Source organism: Haemaphysalis longicornis, unplaced genomic scaffold (genome assembly GCF_048455015.1).
Source record: "Haemaphysalis longicornis isolate Haplotype H1 unplaced genomic scaffold, Haemaphysalis longicornis Haplotype H1 scaffold_8, whole genome shotgun sequence".
NCBI lineage: Eukaryota > Metazoa > Arthropoda > Arachnida > Ixodida > Ixodidae > Haemaphysalis > Haemaphysalis longicornis.
This window is the reverse complement of record NW_027526445.1, coordinates 53,238,686-53,258,725: the sequence shown is the minus strand read 5'-3', so window position 1 is coordinate 53,258,725 and position 20,040 is coordinate 53,238,686. Positions and strand designations below refer to the sequence as shown.

General features: G+C 44.9%; 1 protein-coding gene across 1 annotated transcript in view; it reads left to right on the top strand.

The window, feature by feature from the left end:
• Positions 1–19,443, top strand: part of LOC144149512 (cathepsin L-like) — a 58,705-nt gene extending 39,262 nt beyond the window's left edge. The window contains exons 9-14 of the mRNA XM_077681115.1: positions 1,859–1,939; positions 9,213–9,332; positions 11,156–11,220; positions 12,368–12,461; positions 14,413–14,486; positions 16,173–19,443. Of these exons, the coding sequence (XP_077537241.1) occupies positions 1,859–1,939; positions 9,213–9,332; positions 11,156–11,220; positions 12,368–12,461; positions 14,413–14,486; positions 16,173–16,256 (518 nt within the window). The 3' untranslated portion in view covers positions 16,257–19,443. The remainder of the gene's footprint in view (positions 1–1,858; positions 1,940–9,212; positions 9,333–11,155; positions 11,221–12,367; positions 12,462–14,412; positions 14,487–16,172) is intronic.
• Positions 19,444–20,040: the final 597 nt, after the last annotated feature.

Below are 20,040 nucleotides of genomic sequence, written 5' to 3'. Positions count from 1 at the left end.
CGCAGTCGCAAAGTATGATATGGTGAACTTGAGGTGCGATCGATCTAAGGAGCCTCCATTACTCACGCCCGAGTATCAGTAAGCACATCTCGGCGCATAACAGAAACGCGCGAGCTGCGCAATAAATCTCGCCAGTAGCTTGTAGCCAGCCAGACTCGAAAACGGGCCACGTGGTTGAACTATTGCACTTGAATCTCGGCCTTATATTACCCCCATGTGCATTTCTCCTGTTTGGAGATAGGCGCCACTAGCGTATGCATTCGCGTGAAGTCGACGGCAAAAAAAAAAAAAAAAAATGATACTCTTGCTTGATTTTGAATTTATTGCACGTTAATGTAGCATGAACGGAATGAAAAATGGCGGGAATGGGAGGGGGTTCCTTGGCACTTAACGGAACTTAGCAGGGTTCCCTGGGACCAACATGCTTGAGAACCCCTGCTCTAGTACATTGTACCTCTGTGCATGTCTCTACCGTCACATGACGTGCCAGAGGGTTGCTTGACGAAGTTGATATGTCTCTAGGCTCAGACTTCACGTTCGGGGAAAACATGGGCTTTGGAGAAGGCGTGGCTAAACGAGAAAAAAGTCGATGGACTTCGTTGCGGCAGCATCCCGCGAGTCTTGTGAAACGGTCCACGGCGGCGAAATTTTTGTTCCCCACTCAGTCGAGATTTCGAGATATCCGCAGTTTGGCCCAAAAATACTTCGTAATAAAGGGCAGCAAATACACGGGACGTATAGGAAATGGTTCGGGGCCGTGAAAAACTGCTACTTAGCCAATTTTTCGAGATATGCGGGTTCGAGTTTACGAGGTATTACTGTATACGTGGGTGACGATGGTGTGGTTGTATTAAAGAACGTTTGAGATTAGTGCACCCCGCACGGACCAGGTTTTGCTCCTTGGCATGAACGCTGAGGCGGTGAACGGCTGAACTGGTGATTCATTTCAGTAGGAATGTGTGCAAGTACGGTTCCGCCTCACTCGGTATCGATTGAGGCACCGTGACATTTCGCAGCCGAGTCAATGGACGTAGAACTTTTTCATACCGCCTGCTTATGAAAACGAACGGCTAATTTATATCGGCGGTTGTTAACCATGAGTGCGCCGAGGTCCACCTCTTTTGGAATTGCAGAAGTGATGGAGGACCCCAAGATGGACTATGTTGGTCCGTGTCATAATGTCAACCAATTTGCACATGCGGTTAAAGTGCTTCTTCTAGTTCTTCTTCCAGTTTTGGAAACTTGCTCTTCTTCCCTTTCAGTTCTTGTTGGTTGCCGCGAGGTCTTCCTTTTGCAGCATCCAGTAGCGCACGCACTTTTCGTCTGTGTCAAACTTTCGCCCCGTCTTCCGCTTTTCGTACTCCTCGGCGTATCCAACCACTTGCAGCTTGAACGCTGCAGTGAAGGACTTCAGATGCCATCCCATTGTTACTAATGCACGCTGGCCCAAATGGGGATTTCTTTTGAAGAGGCGAAATGCCACAGAACTTACTGAGAGTAGGTACTGTGTACAAAGCGAAGATGACGCGAGAAACAAAGAAATGATGGGGCTGGCCTAAGGAGTGTCGGCGTCAGGAAAACCATCCAGCACCATGCAGCGGCTGCGATTGAACTTTCGGTGCTTGGCGGGGCTTTCGAATTTTTTCCCAAAATTTCCCCCTCCAGAATGGGGTTGTGCTCCTTACATGAGGGCGGCCCTTACTTGAGTACATACAACATTAAAGTCTGCTCTTGTAATATGAAAAGTTTTTGCAAACTTCTTTCACTCTCTCAAGCTCACAAAGTTGAAGAAGTTGGCTTAAAACCACACTTGTCCCATTTTCTATTACTCTAATATCTCTTTTCTGTCGTTTTTCAGAGCTCGTCGACTGTGACCATGGAGACAATGGCTGCAAGGGCGGCTACATGGGACAGGGACTCAAGGCTGTCATCGAGATGGGTACGTTCATTCGTTGTGCAGTTTTCGTTTCGCGCCGGTTGTTTTGAATGTCGTACCCGAGTGGCCCTTACAAACAGCTTTTCCTTTTCTTTTTTTTCCTACTGCTGTGCATTTGGTCTCTGGGCTTGTTTGTTTTTTCAATTGCTGGGCTGCTTATCAAAGATTTAATGTCCGTATTGCTTGTGTGTCTCTTGTCTTATTTTGTAAGGAACTGAAAATTGTGATTCTTCTACCGCACCTCACTTCAGAAAGGCAGGACAGCCCATTGTAACTTGGTTTAAAGCTTATTAATATTTGCGAAATGGTCTACACTGATTCAAGTTGATTTGTCTATTCACCCTGGGTATTGGGTATCGGACGGCATAAAAAGTATGGCTCGAATACAAAAGCTAGTGGTCAGTACGTTTTTATTTCGGCGCGATTGCCAGTGCCATCGACGCCTGAAGTAACGTCGTATCACGTCACGCCACCGCATGAAACGGTAAAAAAAGCATTTCAGCAAAAAAATTCTGAACTGTCGGCAGCCACATGACCACGAGTGATGCGAATCGCAATTTAAAAATTGTGCACTTGCGGAACTCCATCCGTTGAACGCAGGACAAACCTCCTTGCGTATAGCGCTACGGAAGCACCAAATGCGCTTCGCATTTTTATTTTCTTCATGCCCTACCTAGTTTTGCGCTTGTTCTGTGCCTTCGCCGTTGGGCTTCCCTTTTTATATTTTTGAGCTGTGCAACAACCTTTTTTTTGTGTGTGTGTGTGTGCACCGGCTGTGCGGCACACGATGAGCGTTACGCGAGCTACAAGGCCAGATTTAAACTGGAGGTAGCTGGAGCGACAAAAAGGGACCGCCGCGTGTTTCGGGGGCCAAAAAAAAGGCAAGTTTCCCAGTGTGGAGAAAGAAGTTTCAAACTACATTAAGAGGTGGAGGAGCGAAAGCTGTGCCATACCTCACGAGTTGTCTGCCAAAGTCTGGGAATTCTTGCATGCGATTTCTTGGGATTCCTGCTTGCGAATTGGGCCATGCCCGAAAAGGCGCCCAACGTTGTACCAGCGGTTGCCAACCGACTGTCAAGACAAGGTACGGGAATTCCCGCACTGGTTCGTCTTTTGGATCCGGGAAGAAGAAAAGCAGTACATTTTGTCCCAGATCGCCAATACTGAGCAAACTGCCCTGAACTTCAGTATTTATTTATTTATTTAAAAATACCTTACAGGCCCCTATTGCAGGGCATTGTGTAAGGGGGTAACAAAGGGTGAGTGTCGTGACGGTATTGTAAGATAACATCAAACTTTGAATGAACAAAAAAACGGAACAACAAATAACTTGTTATATGTCGGTAGAGAGAAAAAGAAGATAACGTGGAAAAAAAGGTCATTTGAAGTTGCACATGGGAAGGAATACAGATATGCACAATACACCTTAGTAGAAAATGCCTTGTACACACGCAGCCAAAATTTATCTATAGGAGAGTGCAGAAAGCAAGTTGTTCTCGTTTTGAAAACTCAGGATTGTAAAGGGCGATAAAAAAACAAAGTTTTATCTGGTACATATAAGGACATTATAGTACAGTACAAAAATGCAGGCTGTCACAAAGTGTGAAGCTGTAAAAAAGGAAAAAAAAAAAGAGCGCGTGCTGTGTTACCAAATGACTCGTGACCTTAATCTGTAAGCGGGAAGAAATGGAATGTAACAAATCACATTCGAACGATATAGAAGGTGGCACTAATAGTTGTAAAAAAAACCAGTCTAGGTTTCTATGACTAGAAGAAAGAGTGCAGAAGTTGTCGGAATTTTTCGGGGTCTGATTGAGATGCGATGTCATTCGGGAGATCGTTCCGCTGGGGGATGACACCAGGAAGAGCTGATGAGTTGAAGGTGTTGGTTGACCCATATAATCGCGTGAAACTTACGTTATCATGCAGCCTGCGAGATGTAACAGAAGGCATATTGAGTTGAAGGGGGAATGGTTTATTGCTGTAAACATACTTATGGAAGAGGCATAGAAGAGAAATATCCCGGTGAGTACTCAGTAGTTGAAGAGAAAGGCAGAGCTTAATTTCCGTTACGCTGCTATGGAAGTCGTAATTTCACGAGGTAAATCGGGCTGCCCTATTCTGAATCGCTTCAAGCATGTTGATTCGGTAATTTTGGTATGGGGATAAGATGGATGCGGTGAATTCAAGTTGTGGGCAAACGGAGGTCTGATAAGACAGCTGACGAACATGGGAGGGGCAGCTATGCTAGTTGCGGTGTAAGTATCCCAATGATTGTGAAGCTTTTGCACATATGGTGGTGATATGGTGGGACGAGGAAAGATTTGATGTGAAATGAATACCAAGGTACTTGTAGGATGATGCGTGCGACAGAGGGTAATCATCAATGCTGTACGAATAGCTAGAAATATGCCCCGAAGCACCACGGTGGGAACGAAAGGTGCAAAAACTTTGCATGTGAAGACAACGGGCGTCGAGAAGCAGCAGTGCGCCGTAATGCTGGTGGTGACAGCTGATGGCAGGAAGCTGCGGGCGTTTGTCGGCTTCAAGTGGAAGACGCTTTCCGAGAACGCGCTTCCTGCCGGTATCCCCGTCCGCATTCAGGAGAAGGGCTGGATGTCAGTGGAGCTGATGGTCAGTTGGCTCAAGACGGTCAGTTAACAAGCCTTTCAAGGACAACGTGCGGTGTCTGTACACAGAGTGGATGGCCAAGGGAAAGTGCAACCTGACCCCAGCAGGCAAGATAAGGCCCATCAACCCTCTGTGTGGATGGATTCTGGAGGCGTGCAGTGCCATTCCCAGCAAGCTGGTCATCTGCAGCTTCAAGGAAACGGAGATTTAGAACAGCCTCGATGACACGGAAGATAATGCAGTGTGAGCCAACAACGACGAAGCCGCAAGCGATGTCGGGGACGACAGCTTGGATGGCAATTGGGGAGACCAACAGATGGCCACTGGCATGTCACGAATAAAAAGAAAATTTGGTTGCATAATTTTGCACCGTTTTACAGAAAAGTTAAGGTTTTGGGAGACATTTTTTTACCATCTTCGTTGCGGCATGAAATTTCGCACAACTTTTTTCTGCATAATGACCCCTCCCCCACATCTGGGCGAAATTTTCTGGAAAAAAAAAAAAGAAAGGTGGGTTCATTACGTGAGCACAATTTTTTTATGCAGAAGGGATTAGAAGTCTACCAGTTATACGAGTACTTACAGTGTTTCTGGAATTTGCAAAAGTTTTTTTTTACTCGAAAATAGTATTTTTACTCCAAAAAATAGTGCAGAACGCACACTTGCCCGCACAGCCTCCCAAATTCTTAAAAATATCGCGGGAGAAACAACCAATCAGCATGTCAGCGCCTTATCATGGTGTCCAGTGAGGAATTGGGCGAGAGTACACGCACGCACATAAAACTGCCTGCTGTACGAGCGTCGTCTGCTATGCTGTTCTGCTTAAGCAACACACCCTTGTGGTTCTTATGTGCGGAGGCCGTTTTACCAGCCACCAAAGGCTGCTAAGCATCGCAAACATTCCTGATGCACCTGCTGGGTAAGTGATACGAAAGAAAAATTGAGCGCGCATTGAAAGTGCGTATGTGCTTCAGATAACTCCGATTTCTCATAAACAAGGTCATGCCAATGCACTGGCACCGTGTATATTGCTCTCAAGGAAACATCGTAGCAGACGATGCTCGCAAAAGAGAGGGCTTTTGCACATGCGCGCACTCCCGCCTGTTTCGCCGGTGGACACCGTGATAAGGTGCTGTCATGCCGATCGGTCGTCGCTCACGTGATGTTATTAAAAATTTGGGGAGCTGTGCATTAATCATTATTATTCTATCTGTCACAAGAACAGGATATTTTATAAATATTTGACCACTTGCACATCCACGTGCAATATGCGCTGTATTTGGGCTGGCCCAACGCCACCTCCACTTTTACTCCTCTCACCCGCCGCGGTGGCTCAGTGGCTAAGGCGTTGCGCTGCTGAGCATGAGGACGCGGGTTCGATTCCCGGCCGCGGCGGCCGCTTTTCTGATGGAGGCGGAAAGCAAAAACGCCCGTGTGTACGAGATTTCGGCGCACGTTAAAGATCCCGAGGTGGTCGAAATTAATCCGGAGCCCTCCACTACGGCGCTCCTCATCGCCTGTGTTGCGTCGGCGCATTAAAACCCTACAATCAATCCCTAACCAAATCTTTGACAACTTCATTAACTCGAGTTGTGCAGCTTTGTTTTCACTCGCCAATTGAACCAAATTCAGCCTTGCTGGTCACACAAAAATCATCCGTCATCTTTACAAAGTGCCAAAGCTAACGAAGCTGCTCCTCTCTTAAATCTTAAACTACATTATTTTTTCCATCACGAAGTAAAGTATTTACTTCCATAGAGGGTTGCATTTAGTTTCTCTGAAAGTAAAATGTTATCTACCATGTATATGTCCCTGATAAAAGCAGCCGGCAGTGGCAGGTACGAAACTTTTTTCCAATTTTAGTGCATTATCTACCTGTGGAAGGTGACAAGTTTTCAAAACAATTTTTTAGGGATGGGCGAATATTCGGTATTGTCGAATATTCGATCGAATAGCTCTCTATTCGTTATTCGCTTCGATCCGAATGCAGGTATTCAATATTTTCGAATTATTCGATGCTCCCGAATAGGCAGCTGAAAGCCAAGCTTTTCGGTCAAGCTTTCCGAGAGTTACCCCAGGCTTGGCTCAAGACCCACCGACGCGGACATTTCTATTATCAGTGCCGGCACTGCCGAGTTGCTGCCTTGCCTAGAGGTTCGACGAAGCTCTCGGCCGCCAGCACACTTTAGGTTAAAAAAAAAAAAAGGCGGCACTGAAACGACACCGCTCCGAACATCGCGGCACCAAGCCAGCAGACTTGTACAGGCCGCCATTTTGAATAGGCATGCCGCCATTTTGAATAGGCTCGCACAGCGCGGCAGTACGCCGCACTAAGCGAGCCTATTCAAAATGGCGGCCAGCCACTTGCGCTTTGCTTGGCTACGGCCGAGGATACTAGTGGCTACAATACTTCTTTTTTTAACGGAGCTTCTAGGCGGCGCTTAACTCTGCGAGTTTCTAGGCGGCGCTTAAACTTGTGAATGAGCAGCCTGTGGAAACTGCTGCACCTAGAGCATGTGGCGCAACAGGCATTTCTTCATGAAAACTTGTGAATACAGCAAAGGAAAGCTGTGTGTAAGATTTTGCAATAAATGTTCAACTGGTAATAGTTTTACACAATGCTGTGCCTACGTGAGTTCTAATTATTAGAAAAAAATGTGTACATTAGTCAGGTCACAAGTTGCTCATTTATCTTTGTGATTTGCAATGTGCACTATTCGAACTATTCGATTCGAAATTATTCGACCAAATCACTATTCGCTTCGAATTCGCTTCGAACCTCAAAATCTATATTCGCCCATCCCTACAATTTTTCCATTCGGCATGCTGTGAGGTGAAAGTTACTGGGAAGGTATTCATAGAACTGTTTGCACATAGACACAGTAAAAATAGGGATCGATCTCCGCCCGTGCATAGTTTGTTTCCTTCAAAAAGAGCGATATGATAGCCGAGGCGCTGGCTAACCAAAGGTGCTTTTCAATATTGTATGAGCTAGTAGCTTTGTAAATGTGGGCCCGTTTTTTTCGGTCGCAGTGCCAAGGGTTGCTACTCTGGCAAGTATTGTGATGCAAAAATAACTGCCGGATGGTCTGTTTCAGCTCGGTTGATAGCGACACAATATCGGAATGGTGTTTAACCCCATTAGCCGTGGCAAAATCTTAGTGGATGTTTTTCTGTGGGAATAACTGTGCAAAACGCGATGCCACCGCGTGCATTTGGAGGCTGCTGTGAGTGGCCACTGCCACTAGTGCACCCGCTTCTACTCCATCACCATCACCTACATAACATCATGTCTGGCTGCCAGCATGGCCACCTTTTTTTTTTCGAAGGGCGAAGCCCTTCAGGACCTCGCAGTGTCCGTGCCGTTGTCTGGAGTTGACCATATGCACAGCCACAGCATTGTTAGCCATCTATCAAGAGTGGCGCACATTGCAGTACCATCCGCGCGCCATCTGGGGAGAGCGCCGCAAACTGCAGTAGCAAAGAGCGCGAATTTCAAAGGGTACAAAATGCAAAAACAAAGCAAAAACCATAAACTGGATAATTTGCAACATGCACGGATGATGACGCTCAGCACACAGTCAATACACAACTTCCGTCCCAGTGCTTCGCACCCTCGGCATCCTTCACGTCGTGGAGATGTGCGATTTTTTTTTTTTTAGTTTCAGTTTCAAAAATTGTAATACAGGTATTCATGAGATGTTTGTGTTATGCTTGTTCCTGTTTGAAATGCAGTATCTTGTAGTTGGCGCTCTTCCTATGTGTGCTACTAGTTGACATTGTTTGTACCGTGTCAAAAATTTGACTGTAGTTGGCCTTTGATTCACTTGCCTCTCACTGTGTGTGTCTGGGTTCGATTCTCATTCCTGCTATAAACTTTTTCTTTTAAGTGCAGAGCACTTTAGGGGCTCACCTTGTCATCGCAGCTCGCTCGCTGGACCCAAGAAGAGCCACACGGCGTAGCGGCGTCCCACAGAGGCTTTGAAAACCAAGCGGATTATATAGTCATAAGCGTTCGAAACTTGTGAACCGCTGGCGCTTGTCATACATCTACCCGTTGTTTAGCGCAAAGAAAACTGCCATACATTTATGGCAAAATATACGTAACTAACCGGCAGCACCCACGTTCGTTTAGTTAGGGACGCTCATTGGGTTGCTTTTTACGACAGTAAGCGAACAGAAGTGGCAGTGCAACGCCGGCGCATGTGGGAGGAAAAGCAAGCACAAAAAGAACAAAACTCCCGCCGGTGCAGTTTCAGGCAGGGGGTGCGCGAGCACTTCGGAGGCGGGAAATTTGAAATACGTTGGGTGGTAGCAGTGAGCGGGTAATGGCGCCACAGCCCATTATGGCGAATCACTATTCTGCACTTCCGACAGCTTTCACAGTGAGTGGAACGGCTTTAATTTCTTTTTAATTGAAGGCGGGCAGAATTTTGGGGCCATCCACTGCTAACAACGCTGGGTTCTTTGCCCCATGTTGATCAGGTGTTCACCTTAACAAATGACTGTGGAAGAATTGGCTGTGCACACGACTTTTCATAGAACGTGGAACCAAAGTCATTGTTCGCTGGAGTGCGGAACATGAACGTTGCTGTTACATGCAGTAGCGTTAATCTCGTGGCACGCTCTCTTTTTGTTCTTCCAGGAGGCCTTGAGACAGAGTCCGAGTACCCGTACAAGGGCGTGGACGGAACGTGCGAGTTCAACAAGACCGAGAGCAAGGCCCGAGTTCAGAGCTTCGTGGGGCTGCCGCAGAACGAGACTGGTAAGGCGGTTGCCACTTGTCTGGCTCTCTTTCTTTTAAGAAGTGGAACCTGACCTCGTGTTAAGAAACGGGCGTCGATTAGATTGCGTTATCATCGCATTCAGAGTGCTCAGCATTGCTTTAGCGTTTGTATCGCGGGCACTGGCTTTTGGCTTTGGCTGCGGACTTTGGAAGTTTGGATTTCGGACTTTAGGAGGGTGGATTTTGGATTTTGATTTGACTCAGTTTGAAATCTTTGCTTTCTAGCCGTCTTTGTCTTGAGAAAGGGATTTTTGTTTTCTCACCCATCTTTTTAATTTACACTTGCTGGCACATTTGAAGTTGCGGTTCAGCTGGTGTTGCACGGAAACGTCTGATCTTGTGTGCCCGGGGCTAATGAGGCACTGAGGCAGGGTTGTACTGATCCAGATCAGTTGAAGCAATCAGTTTAAATATTGACTCCCCCCCCCCCCTTTTTAGCTTGTCTACTTCTAATGATCCCTGCATTTCTATGGTTAGATGAAATAAAATGTTGTTTCCACTCCGCATACGCTCCTCTCCAAAGAAAAAAATAGAAAGGAGGATGGAATTGCAAATAGCCAACAACATTTCCCACATCCTTTTTGTTTGGTTCAAACGTACTTCAGCGAGGAACCAACTGTGCATAAAGTAGCTCAGGGATTTGGTATAGTGCCTGCTTCTGATCAAAAGTACAGTAGAATCTCACTAAACGGAAATCGCTTAAACAGAATTGCCACTTAAACGAGTATCCTTTAAGTTGGTTGGTTGTGTATTCAAACAACGTAAAAAAACTCTGGGTAATCGGAACTAAAATTTCCGTGTCACTCTGTAAACGGAACCAGAAATGGAACTTCTTGTGAAACCCATTGGCATGAGAATCAGCCTTTTACGGTTCTGGCTGTTTCTTGTTTGTTTGTTTTTTTCTTCATGTTTTTTTTAGCCTTGTTGGCCTCGTAAGCCTTGTTTCGTTAGTGGTCGGCCATGTTAGCGCAATGAATGCAACATCGCAGTTCTTGTTCCAGTCGTTCGTTCTTGATTCAAGACGCCTGAGGTTACAGGGCCCAGCTCCTGCCGCGTTGTTCGTGCCATTGGGGTCTATTCGCGCTTCATTACCACATTGCCGTCTTCTAAATTCGGTGGCTCGTAAGCAATCGTGAATTTGAGGCCTCTCGCCTCCTCGAAGATGCAGTTGCAAGGACTTGAACAAAAATAATCGATGCATTATGCAGTGCACAGTGACTCATTGTTGCCAAATCAATTTTGTGAATGCTGTGCCTAAACCTCTTGTAGTTTTCTTGCTTTGTGAAAAACTATCACAACTAAACTAAAACTAAAACTAAAAACTAAAACTTTGTGAAAAACTCACCTTCTAGTGCTTGGAGTTCCATAACGTGGTATTAAGAGTGTGTATGCACATAAATTTGCGCTTTCACACATCTATTTCAGTAAACAGAACTCCTTTTAAACGGAACTAATTCTTTAGGTCCCTTGAAGTTCCGTTTATCGAGAGTCTACTGTAGCAGCATTCGCTGGATAATGTTTTACTGTAATGACTGTTTAAGTAGAAAAGTCTTTTTGCTGACAATATAAGCCATGGTTGCTGATGGGCGATCGGTGCTATCTGGTAAGCCATGTTGACGTGGGCACAAGGGGCATGCCTCTGTGCTTCTTGTTTATCACGTCACACCAACATGTCATTAGAATTGGCTTATACCACGTTCCTCTAGCCTAATATCTAGAACGTGAGTGTCCTCGTGGTAGTGCAGTGTAGTACGCACGCGTTGTTTTGTTTGTGGCCCATCATCGTGTGTATTCTTTTGCAGAGCTTGCCTACTGGCTCATGAAGCATGGACCCATTTCGATCGGAATCAATGCCAATGCAATGCAGGTCAGCGCCACATTGTTAACGTCATTGTGTTTATTTGGCTAATGAACGCACTGTGTTGTTAGCAACAGAGCTATTTAAGCTTGAGCTTTGGTTCCTTGGCATTAGCAAAAAAAATACCAGGAAGAAAAAATCCCCCGGTGCAGGGCGCCCAGCTTGATTTTACCGCAGTGGCTTTAGCAGAAATAGAAAAATACTACAGTGTGTGCGCATGCATTACTACAGTAATGCAGGCACACACAGGGAAAAGGACCACACGCATATATTCTTACGGTGGGGGTGGGTGCAGCCAGGTTACGTGCAAGGCGCAAAGGCCGTGTGCAGCCGGTGTGGGGGGCCTTTGTGCCTGGAAAAATGGCAAAGAAGCGCTATTAGATAGAAAGCCAATGCTAAGCACCGAATGTATGTACTAGTACCCTGCAGTGTGCCACCTTTGTTGAGGATTGTCGCTCTGTGAGAGCCTCTCACCAAAGATCTTAAATATTTTTGTGTGTTTTCGTGACTAGAGTTTGAAAGAGCAGCGCCCATGGGAGGTTTCCTATAGAGAGTGTTGTTGCAACCAGATGGCGACGAAAGCCATCCAAACACGATAATAGATGAACTTCTTGCACCCAGAAATGCCTCGTATTGTGAAGAGACCTCCGGCCTTTTTCCATTTTTCCACTTGCCAAAATTGGGTGTTGTGGTGGTGAGGTTGCGTTATATTCTGGCGCAAACGTGGTAGTTGTGTGCTTGATTTTTGTGATTACGAATAAAAAAATTCACGCCGAAAACAACATTTAGACGCAAGAATACAAAAAGGACTTGCGCCCAAGCGTTAATCCTCGTGGCGGCTTTCCGAGAAGTCACACGTAAAGTAACAAAAGGCTCTGGTAGATGGCGCGCGAGCAGTGGATTGCAGTAAATTTGAATTGGCTTGAGCAGACCTGCACAGTGTTTATCTTGGGAGGCACAGTACGGGAAGGCAAGAGTGCAAGAGGTGGGGGGAAAGGGAAGACAGGCATTCTCATGGCAGGGGCAGCAGATGATTGTCTTTCAGCGACATTTGCAGTAAAGTAGCAGATATGCGTTTTTTTTTTTTCTCTCATTTTTTGGCAACTCCTGGTCCGTCTCTGTTCAACTTTCCCCTCGTTTTTTTCTTTCGTGCCAGTTTTACTTTGGCGGCATCTCTCACCCGTGGAAGTTCCTCTGCAGTCCGACGGACATTGACCACGGAGTCCTGCTCGTCGGCTTCGGCGTGGACAGTGAGTTCTCGCAGCGTTCTCTTTTGTGAGGGTTCTTCTGCTCGGAATGTGACGTGTGCACGTCCCCAAGCAAGATGTATGTGTGTTCGCAGATGTATGTGTGTGACGGCGTCATTATCATGCTATACTCGGGAACAACTTAAGAACGGCAATAGCTCATGTACGGTATCGCTCTGCCTAAGTGACGGACCCGGAAGTGAACGGGCGCGCGCGTTTTGAAAGGAGGTTGCTATGAATGCATGATATCGTCTGCCTTTCCACACGTAGTTATTTTGTTGTCGCTGCAGTAATTTATAAGCATATTATGAAGTAATCGACCAGATAAGTAATCGACCAGGACGAATCCTGGACCAGGACGAATTTTTCTTCAACTGCGAAGTTTCTGAGGAAGCTGTATAGTTTTCTTTTGTAGCGGTATGGCTGCGTTCCGGTGGATGTCAAACTTTCCTATGCATATTAAGTAAAAAAACTCACGAAAACGGCTCGTGCCATGTTCAAAATATTCCCAGTAACGCACTGTACTTGTGCCGCACAGAGGAACATCCGGCTGCGGTGAGGAGGCACAGCGGCAATTTTCGTTGCCGTTCTTAATTAAGCAACCTCTGTGAAACAAGGCTGGGTGATTGTAGCGGGGCCTCTGGTTCTGTTCGATTGCATCCCTCGAATGCCAATGTGCAGTTGATCAACACACTGACACCTACCGTATTCACACCGTTGTAGGTCGACCCTTTTTTTCAAGTTTGACAATCCAATGTCGGGGGGTCGAAACCGTGTACCGCTAGTAACGGCAAGAGGAACGAGAGATTAGGAGTACTAAGAGCTGGGGACAGCTTGGTGCCCGTGTTTTTTTTACCATTGCATACATTCTGGCGTCAATAAAGGTGATGCCGACTTTGAATGTTGGTGTTCCCGATCTGTGTCCACCATACTTAGAGTGACTAACTCCCCACCGGCGCATTCTTAATACTGAACAACACGATATGATTGTGCCGACGTTAGCACTGCACATTGAATCAAGGGATTCGGTAATACTCATTTTGTTTATTAGAGACAAACTAAATGCTTCTTGAATGCGGGTAACATATTCACGAATCGAAGGAAATCGCGAGCGGCCACTTCCGCCACCCGCTGTGTTGTTTGTTTTGATATCGCGCGGTAATGGCCGCTGCTAATTGCTTCGATGTAGAGAGTACACTCTACTTCAATGGTTTCATCTCGCAGCGAATATTTCCTCATGATTGGGAATAAAGTTTCCCGCTCAACTTGCAGCGCGTGGTTATTCCGCGTGCTTATCTGTGGCTCTTGTGGGAGCATTGATCATTGATGGAAGAGCCAGCGTAATGGGGGGTATTGGTAGTTGACGGAAGAGCTTCTCTTTGTGATACGATTTTCTAGGCAGCCATGTTGCTGCGTGCTTGTGTCACTTCTGTGTTGTGCTGAATCATCCCGTCTGTCATGAGTGCCCTAGGCCCGAAGAACTCTCTCAGCGCTCGTTCACAGCAGCGTTCAAACGGGCTGCTAATCTGCACTTGCTTTTTTTTTTTTTTTTTTTTTTTTGAGAGAGAGAGAGAAAGATAGAGAGAGAGAGATGCAATTTGTGGGGGTCGACCTACATTTGAGGCGACTTACAATCGTGTAAATAAGGTACGTTTTTAACACTGGCCCATAGTTCACCATTCCTGCCAATATTACATTATTGCAGCACAAAATGCGTACATTTTGCAATATTTCTGGCATTTTATCAATTAAGACACATTCTTTTGTGGCTGGAATATAGCATAGGGAGTTACCAAATGCTAGTTCTTTCGGACTGAACAAACTTGTAGTATTTCGTCTTTGTGGCCGCTTTACAAAGAACTTTGAAGTTTGTTTTTCCTCCCTTCCTTGCTTGGCTTTGCCTTTGTGTGTTACTCGCACCAACATTTCACCTTTCTTGCCTGCCCTCTTGCAGAGCGAAGTTTCCGTCGCAAGCCGGTTCCTTACTGGATCGTCAAGAACAGCTGGGGCAAATACTGGGGAGAGAAGGTGAGTGCAGAAAATTCAAGCGATCTTGTCATGCTGTTGTCATCCTCAAGGCAAAAGCAACGAGGCTGTTGAGGATTGATTGATTGATTGATTGGTTGATTGATTACGGGGTTTAAGACATTTTTGTTATTTTTGAACCAATGTGCTTGAAATTTGCACATTGTGTTTTAACATCCTGAGCACAAATATACCGTATAATGCGGAATATAGGTCGAGGTGGAATATAGGTCGACCCCCTTACCTTGTAGCCGAAAAATGCAAAAAAAAAAATAATTAGGTACCAACCATTGCTTTATTGAGACTATAACTTGTTTCCTCTCAGATTACTCATTTAAAACTGTCTGAAGTATCGTCGGACGACTGCTTCTGGCTCGCTGTCGCCCACACACCAGGTCGTCCTCGGTGCAGTCCAGGGAATTGCTTATGCAGCACTTCTTAAACACTCGCAAGACCATGTCATCGTGAAGCGAGCGCAAAGCATGGGACACTCGTGTGCAGACCGGAGCGACAGCCAGTCTGTGCAGGGGTCAGCAAACATCTTGGGCTATCCATTCGTACAGACATCGCACGACGCTAGCGGACAAAATTTGCCCCTTTGTACAGCAGCACAGGTGCACAGAGCAGCGCCCATGAAATGAGGCCTTCCGAGCGTTGCATACTGAGAGCTGCCCCTTCAGCTAACGCCGCTAGCAACACTTTTTTTGGTGATACCGAACTGGCGTAAGGCAGACACGTCATTGGCCTTGGAAAACCCCCAACTTTTCTTTTAAATGCTGCTGTAAACTGGCACCAAGTCTGGCACCAAGTGCCTAAACTCATTTTGAGCAAGAAGAAAATTGCACGCACACATTCGCCGGCTGCGAGAGAAGCAACAAAACAAAGATGGCGTCGCGTCCGATTGATGGTGGTGGCGATGGTGCCTTTGGGGTTTGGATGGGCTCGATGGGCGGCCCAGTCGCCAGATGACAACTGCCAGTGACTGCAATATAGGTCAAGGGGTACTTTTCGGCAAATTTTTCTGTAAAAAATCTCGACCTATATTCCGCATTATACGGTAGTTAGTTTTCGTCTGTATAGTCTAAGTTCGGCGTTGTGCAATATGTTATGTCATTCCATTTTGGGCAATTTTTTAATTATCTACTTATGACATACTTGAATACTTTTTGTCCCTTTGTGCTGTAGAAGGACCATGGAGTGCAACTATACCACAGCAGTAATTTTATCATAGTTTCTGCAGTTGCTGTAGATTTATTAAATGTAAGGTCATCAATTATCAATGTTTTCGTAAAACGAAGTGCATAAAAAATTGTACTAGCATAAAGAAGTTCCATATTTTTGTGATTTTATTGCGCTGTTCAGTTCTTAAGCTTTCAAATACAGCAAACGTACAGCCCGATACTGCTTTGTTATAATGAGGGTCGACTGTAGGCATCTTAACTGGCACCATTTTCAAGATCGGCAGAGTCAGAATAAAGTTGTGTGTGTGCTTTTCTAGCTCAGGGATGACTGCCATCAATGCTTAAGAGAACTAAATTGTCTCCTCCTTTTAATCTACACTTTGTGTCAGCTCTATGTTGTGTGCTAAAAAGCTTCGCTGGTCATCCACTTTCGCGAGGCAAAAATGGCGAGTTAATCTTTCCTTCTTCCCTTTCTTTTATTCTCTCTCTCCCTCTCCCTCTCCTACAGGGCTACTACCGAGTATACCGTGGCGATGGTACATGCGGGGTCAACCAGATGGCGCTCTCTGCTGTGGTCCCACCCAAACACTAGTCGAGCCTTTTCTAGACCCCCCTAGCTTTTGTTTGTTCTTTGCAGGAGGTAGCTTGTGCTGTGCTCTCAGCCACTGATATTGACTCTGCTGGCAGTGTTGTTTTACACTGGTGTTGTCACAAACGCGCATCTTTTTAGTGGTAACTAACAATATTTTTCCGTGTTTGTGTTGCTTAGAATCAAAGAATGTAACATCGCAACCTACGGCAGCACCGTAATTTTATCCCAACACTGGAGTACTGTCTTTTGCAGTCGGAGATTGTACGAATTTTACCTGTGTGGTTTTACTTACGTATCTCAAGAGATTGTGTTTGTATGGCTACATGCTTGTTACAAAAGCTGTGATTTTTTTTCTGTAGTTTTAGTATCCTTGCTCTTTTTATGCCAGTGATCATTTTGCTAAACTGCTGTACGAACAAAGAAAGGTTTAGAAAGGTTTCTGCTTCCTTGTATCGTTCTTCACATTTGAAATCGTATGGATGTTTGCCCGTATGTTTTCACGTAGCTTAGAGATCGTTTTTCTATGGCTGTGTGCTAAGAAGCACACAGCCATAGAAAAGCTAGGACTTTTTCTAACGTAGTTTGTTATGGTTGCTTTGTTATAGGAGTTATCGATGCTAAACAGCCGTACGGACAAAAAAAAGACTTCTGCTTCCCTGTATTTTTCATTAAATTTTGGTTCATATGAAGTTTTCCTGCATTTTTATGTAGCTCGGAAGTCTCTTTTCTACAGCTCCGTGCTTGTTACAAAAGCTGCTAGTTTTTTGTTTGTGCAATGCTAGAAGTTTTCATGCTAGACGGCTTTAAGAACAAAGAAATGCTTCCGCTTTGCCCTACTTCCTGTGATGTGATTTCACACACAGTATTCGTAGCCGTGATCTTAACAAGTACTTTTTTTTTTGCTTTTTCTTGCACTTTGCAAAGCACAGTGCCACATAATAGCCCAAAAGCTGCTATGTTACTGCTGTCTTCAAAAATTCGTTGCTGTAAAATGATTCAAGTCATGTCGACCAAATTTTCATTTGTCGCAAGTTGTTCAGCAGTGTATTTCCGAACATGGAATTTTGGATGTTTCGCAGTGCACCCACGTTTGCGAACATGCAATTGCTAGAGTTTTAAACATTTTTCTCACAGTGGTTGACAGCGTGGTGAAGGAAAAAAGAATGCTGTATTTTGAATGCCCAACTTACTCCGGCTATACTTACTACTGTAGTAGGAACAATGTGTGGTGTTGGATATGTCAGATGCGGTCTCACTTTCTGTTTTAGATGTTTTTGCTTTTCTCGCTGCGTGAAACCACCGACGTTTAACGTCTTTTGAGCCAAGTTTTGCCACTGGAACTTGATATACGTACGGACAACTTTTGTTGGGTTGCAATAGCAGTGTCTATATTGTAGCTAGCATTGTAGCTTCTTTGCAAGAGTGGAATAGTTTACGTATACTTTTTTGTTGTTGTTGCTGTACAGAGTTTCCATTTCAGCCTTTGCAAAACAAGTAAGAACTTGAAATGCAGGTTGTTATATTCTTGCTTTACGATTGGCAAAGCAATGAATTGGAAAGCTTTAGGTCAGAAATGGATTGGATTGGGAAGCTAAACTTTAAAGCCTGCTCAGACTGTTCAACTTTGAACCATGCCGTAATCTCGGTTTCAAGGCTTGACTGCCGTCAACATTCCATTGCAGACCACAGGTTGGATTATCTTACGAAAAAGCGAGAATGAGCGCAGTGCCTGTGTTCTTATTAATTACAGCTTTTAATAGGAGCAGGCATTCGAAGCAGCAGCAACTTTCGAAGCAAGACGTACACCCCTATTCTCGAAGTTGTGTCGACGCGCCACTAGACAAACTGCATTCAGCCAAACAAAACGTATAGGGAGTCCGTTTTTTGAGATTACCAGAATATTGCGCCCCCCCGCACCCTCACCTTGCTCCTAATACTCAACGAACAACCACGCTCTCTTTGTTGTCATCTATTGTCGATATATTTTTTCGCGTTTCCGAGAAGGCCGTTTTAAAACTCCTCTGAGCTCATTTTTTCGAGGACTCTAGGCATAGTTTCACCTGTCTTCCAGATGAAAGAACGTACTACTATGCAGCTTATCGTAAAGGTTGCATCGTCCAGGCCGTCCCTACCCGGTGTTGTGCGATTTTGTTTTTAGCTAAGGGTCTAGTTGCTTGAAAAACCCTTACTGTTTGTTATCGACAGCGAGAGTGCTTTAGCGTACAGAGCTGTGGAACTCCCCGTAGGGGTCACGTGTCAAAAAGTGAAGTGACCCCCAATTGCCCCCCCCCCCCCCCCCCGGTTTTGGGAATTCACGAAGTTGAACTGCACAACCTAAGTCACTTGAAACTGTTTAGAAAAACCTAAATTGGCCTATTGGTTTGCTAAAGGAAGCCCTGATGAGAGTTCTGGACTCGTCTGCTATCTGTTATCAGAAAGTTGAAGTGTAATGTAGTATAGCACATTGGCCCAAGTCATTCAAAACTGTTATTAAGAGAGTCGCTAAAAGAAGCCATAATGTGTGAAACAGGTGCAACATTTCAACCTGCTATTGTAAATTAAGATGATCACTGACAGACGTCGTGTCAGTACACTGTACCTAAAAATTGTGATAGAAATAGTCCTGGCGCCCTATTTGAAAATGGAGTTTCGCAACTGCTGTAAGTATTAGAACTTTGTCGACGAGGAATTAACTTTGTTACAACGTAAGTGCTACCCTACTCGTATAACTACTCATACTACTAGTACTTGCTATCTATCCTATTCACAGAACAAATGGGCAAGGCCTAGCCACATTAACAAGATGAACTTACAGAGGGGGCCACAGACCCCTTCGCGTCCATATATCCCTGCACCAAACTATGCAAATCTTTGTATACACTGGTTTTAGACCGTCATGTTGATATGCAAGTCTATTTGTCTATCGAACAACATGGCGGGGATTCTAGTAAATGTTGACTGTTACTGCAATGCCAGCTAGTGACTCACTGTACTCTAGAATAGCAGAGTTTGTTCTCTAGGTGTTGTTTTTAAGATGTGCTGAACTAGAGTGTTGTTTTTTTAGTCGCTGTGTAATCTTTTTTGTGTTGACGGTTTTAGTTTTGATGCTGAAAGTTGCAGAAGACAAGACGCTTCCTTTTCAGTGATTGTACTTTTACGCTTGCTTTAAATAAAAAACTAAAATATGTCCTGAGAGTTCCTGTTTTCTTAACATTTATGCAGCCAAAATACTGCCAGTTTTGTCTTAACATCAAGTAACTCTTAAAAAACACCTTGCGTTGCCACTTACTGTAAAACTTTGTTACAAGAGACACTCGGGGGGGGACCGGGGAAACCTGTCTTGTAACCAAGGTCTTTTGTATGCGATGTTGCTAACATGGCAAACATAGGAAAACCAACCAAGCCGTTTTCGTTCGAATGTCTCTTGTAACGAGCTTTTACTGTAATGGCACTATGACTTGATGATAAATTACCTAGCTATAGTACTGTAATAAAATCCTTGTGCAGAATTTGTCTGGGTTCAGACATTTGCTCAGTCATCAGTGTATATATAAAAATGCTTCGCAAAGTGAAGAAGGAGTGAGCCAACTGGATTACGGCTTCAGATACGCCCGCAAACAAGGAGGAAAAACTGTGTTAGTTGCTATTAGACTTCTTCAGAAACAAGTTTACAAATATGTATGTACTAATAATTGCTTAAAAAATGCTACGTTTTATTTTTCTTAGCATTAGGAATGTTGCTTGTAGTTCTCTCTTAACTTTTACATTCTGTGGCTCTTTCCGG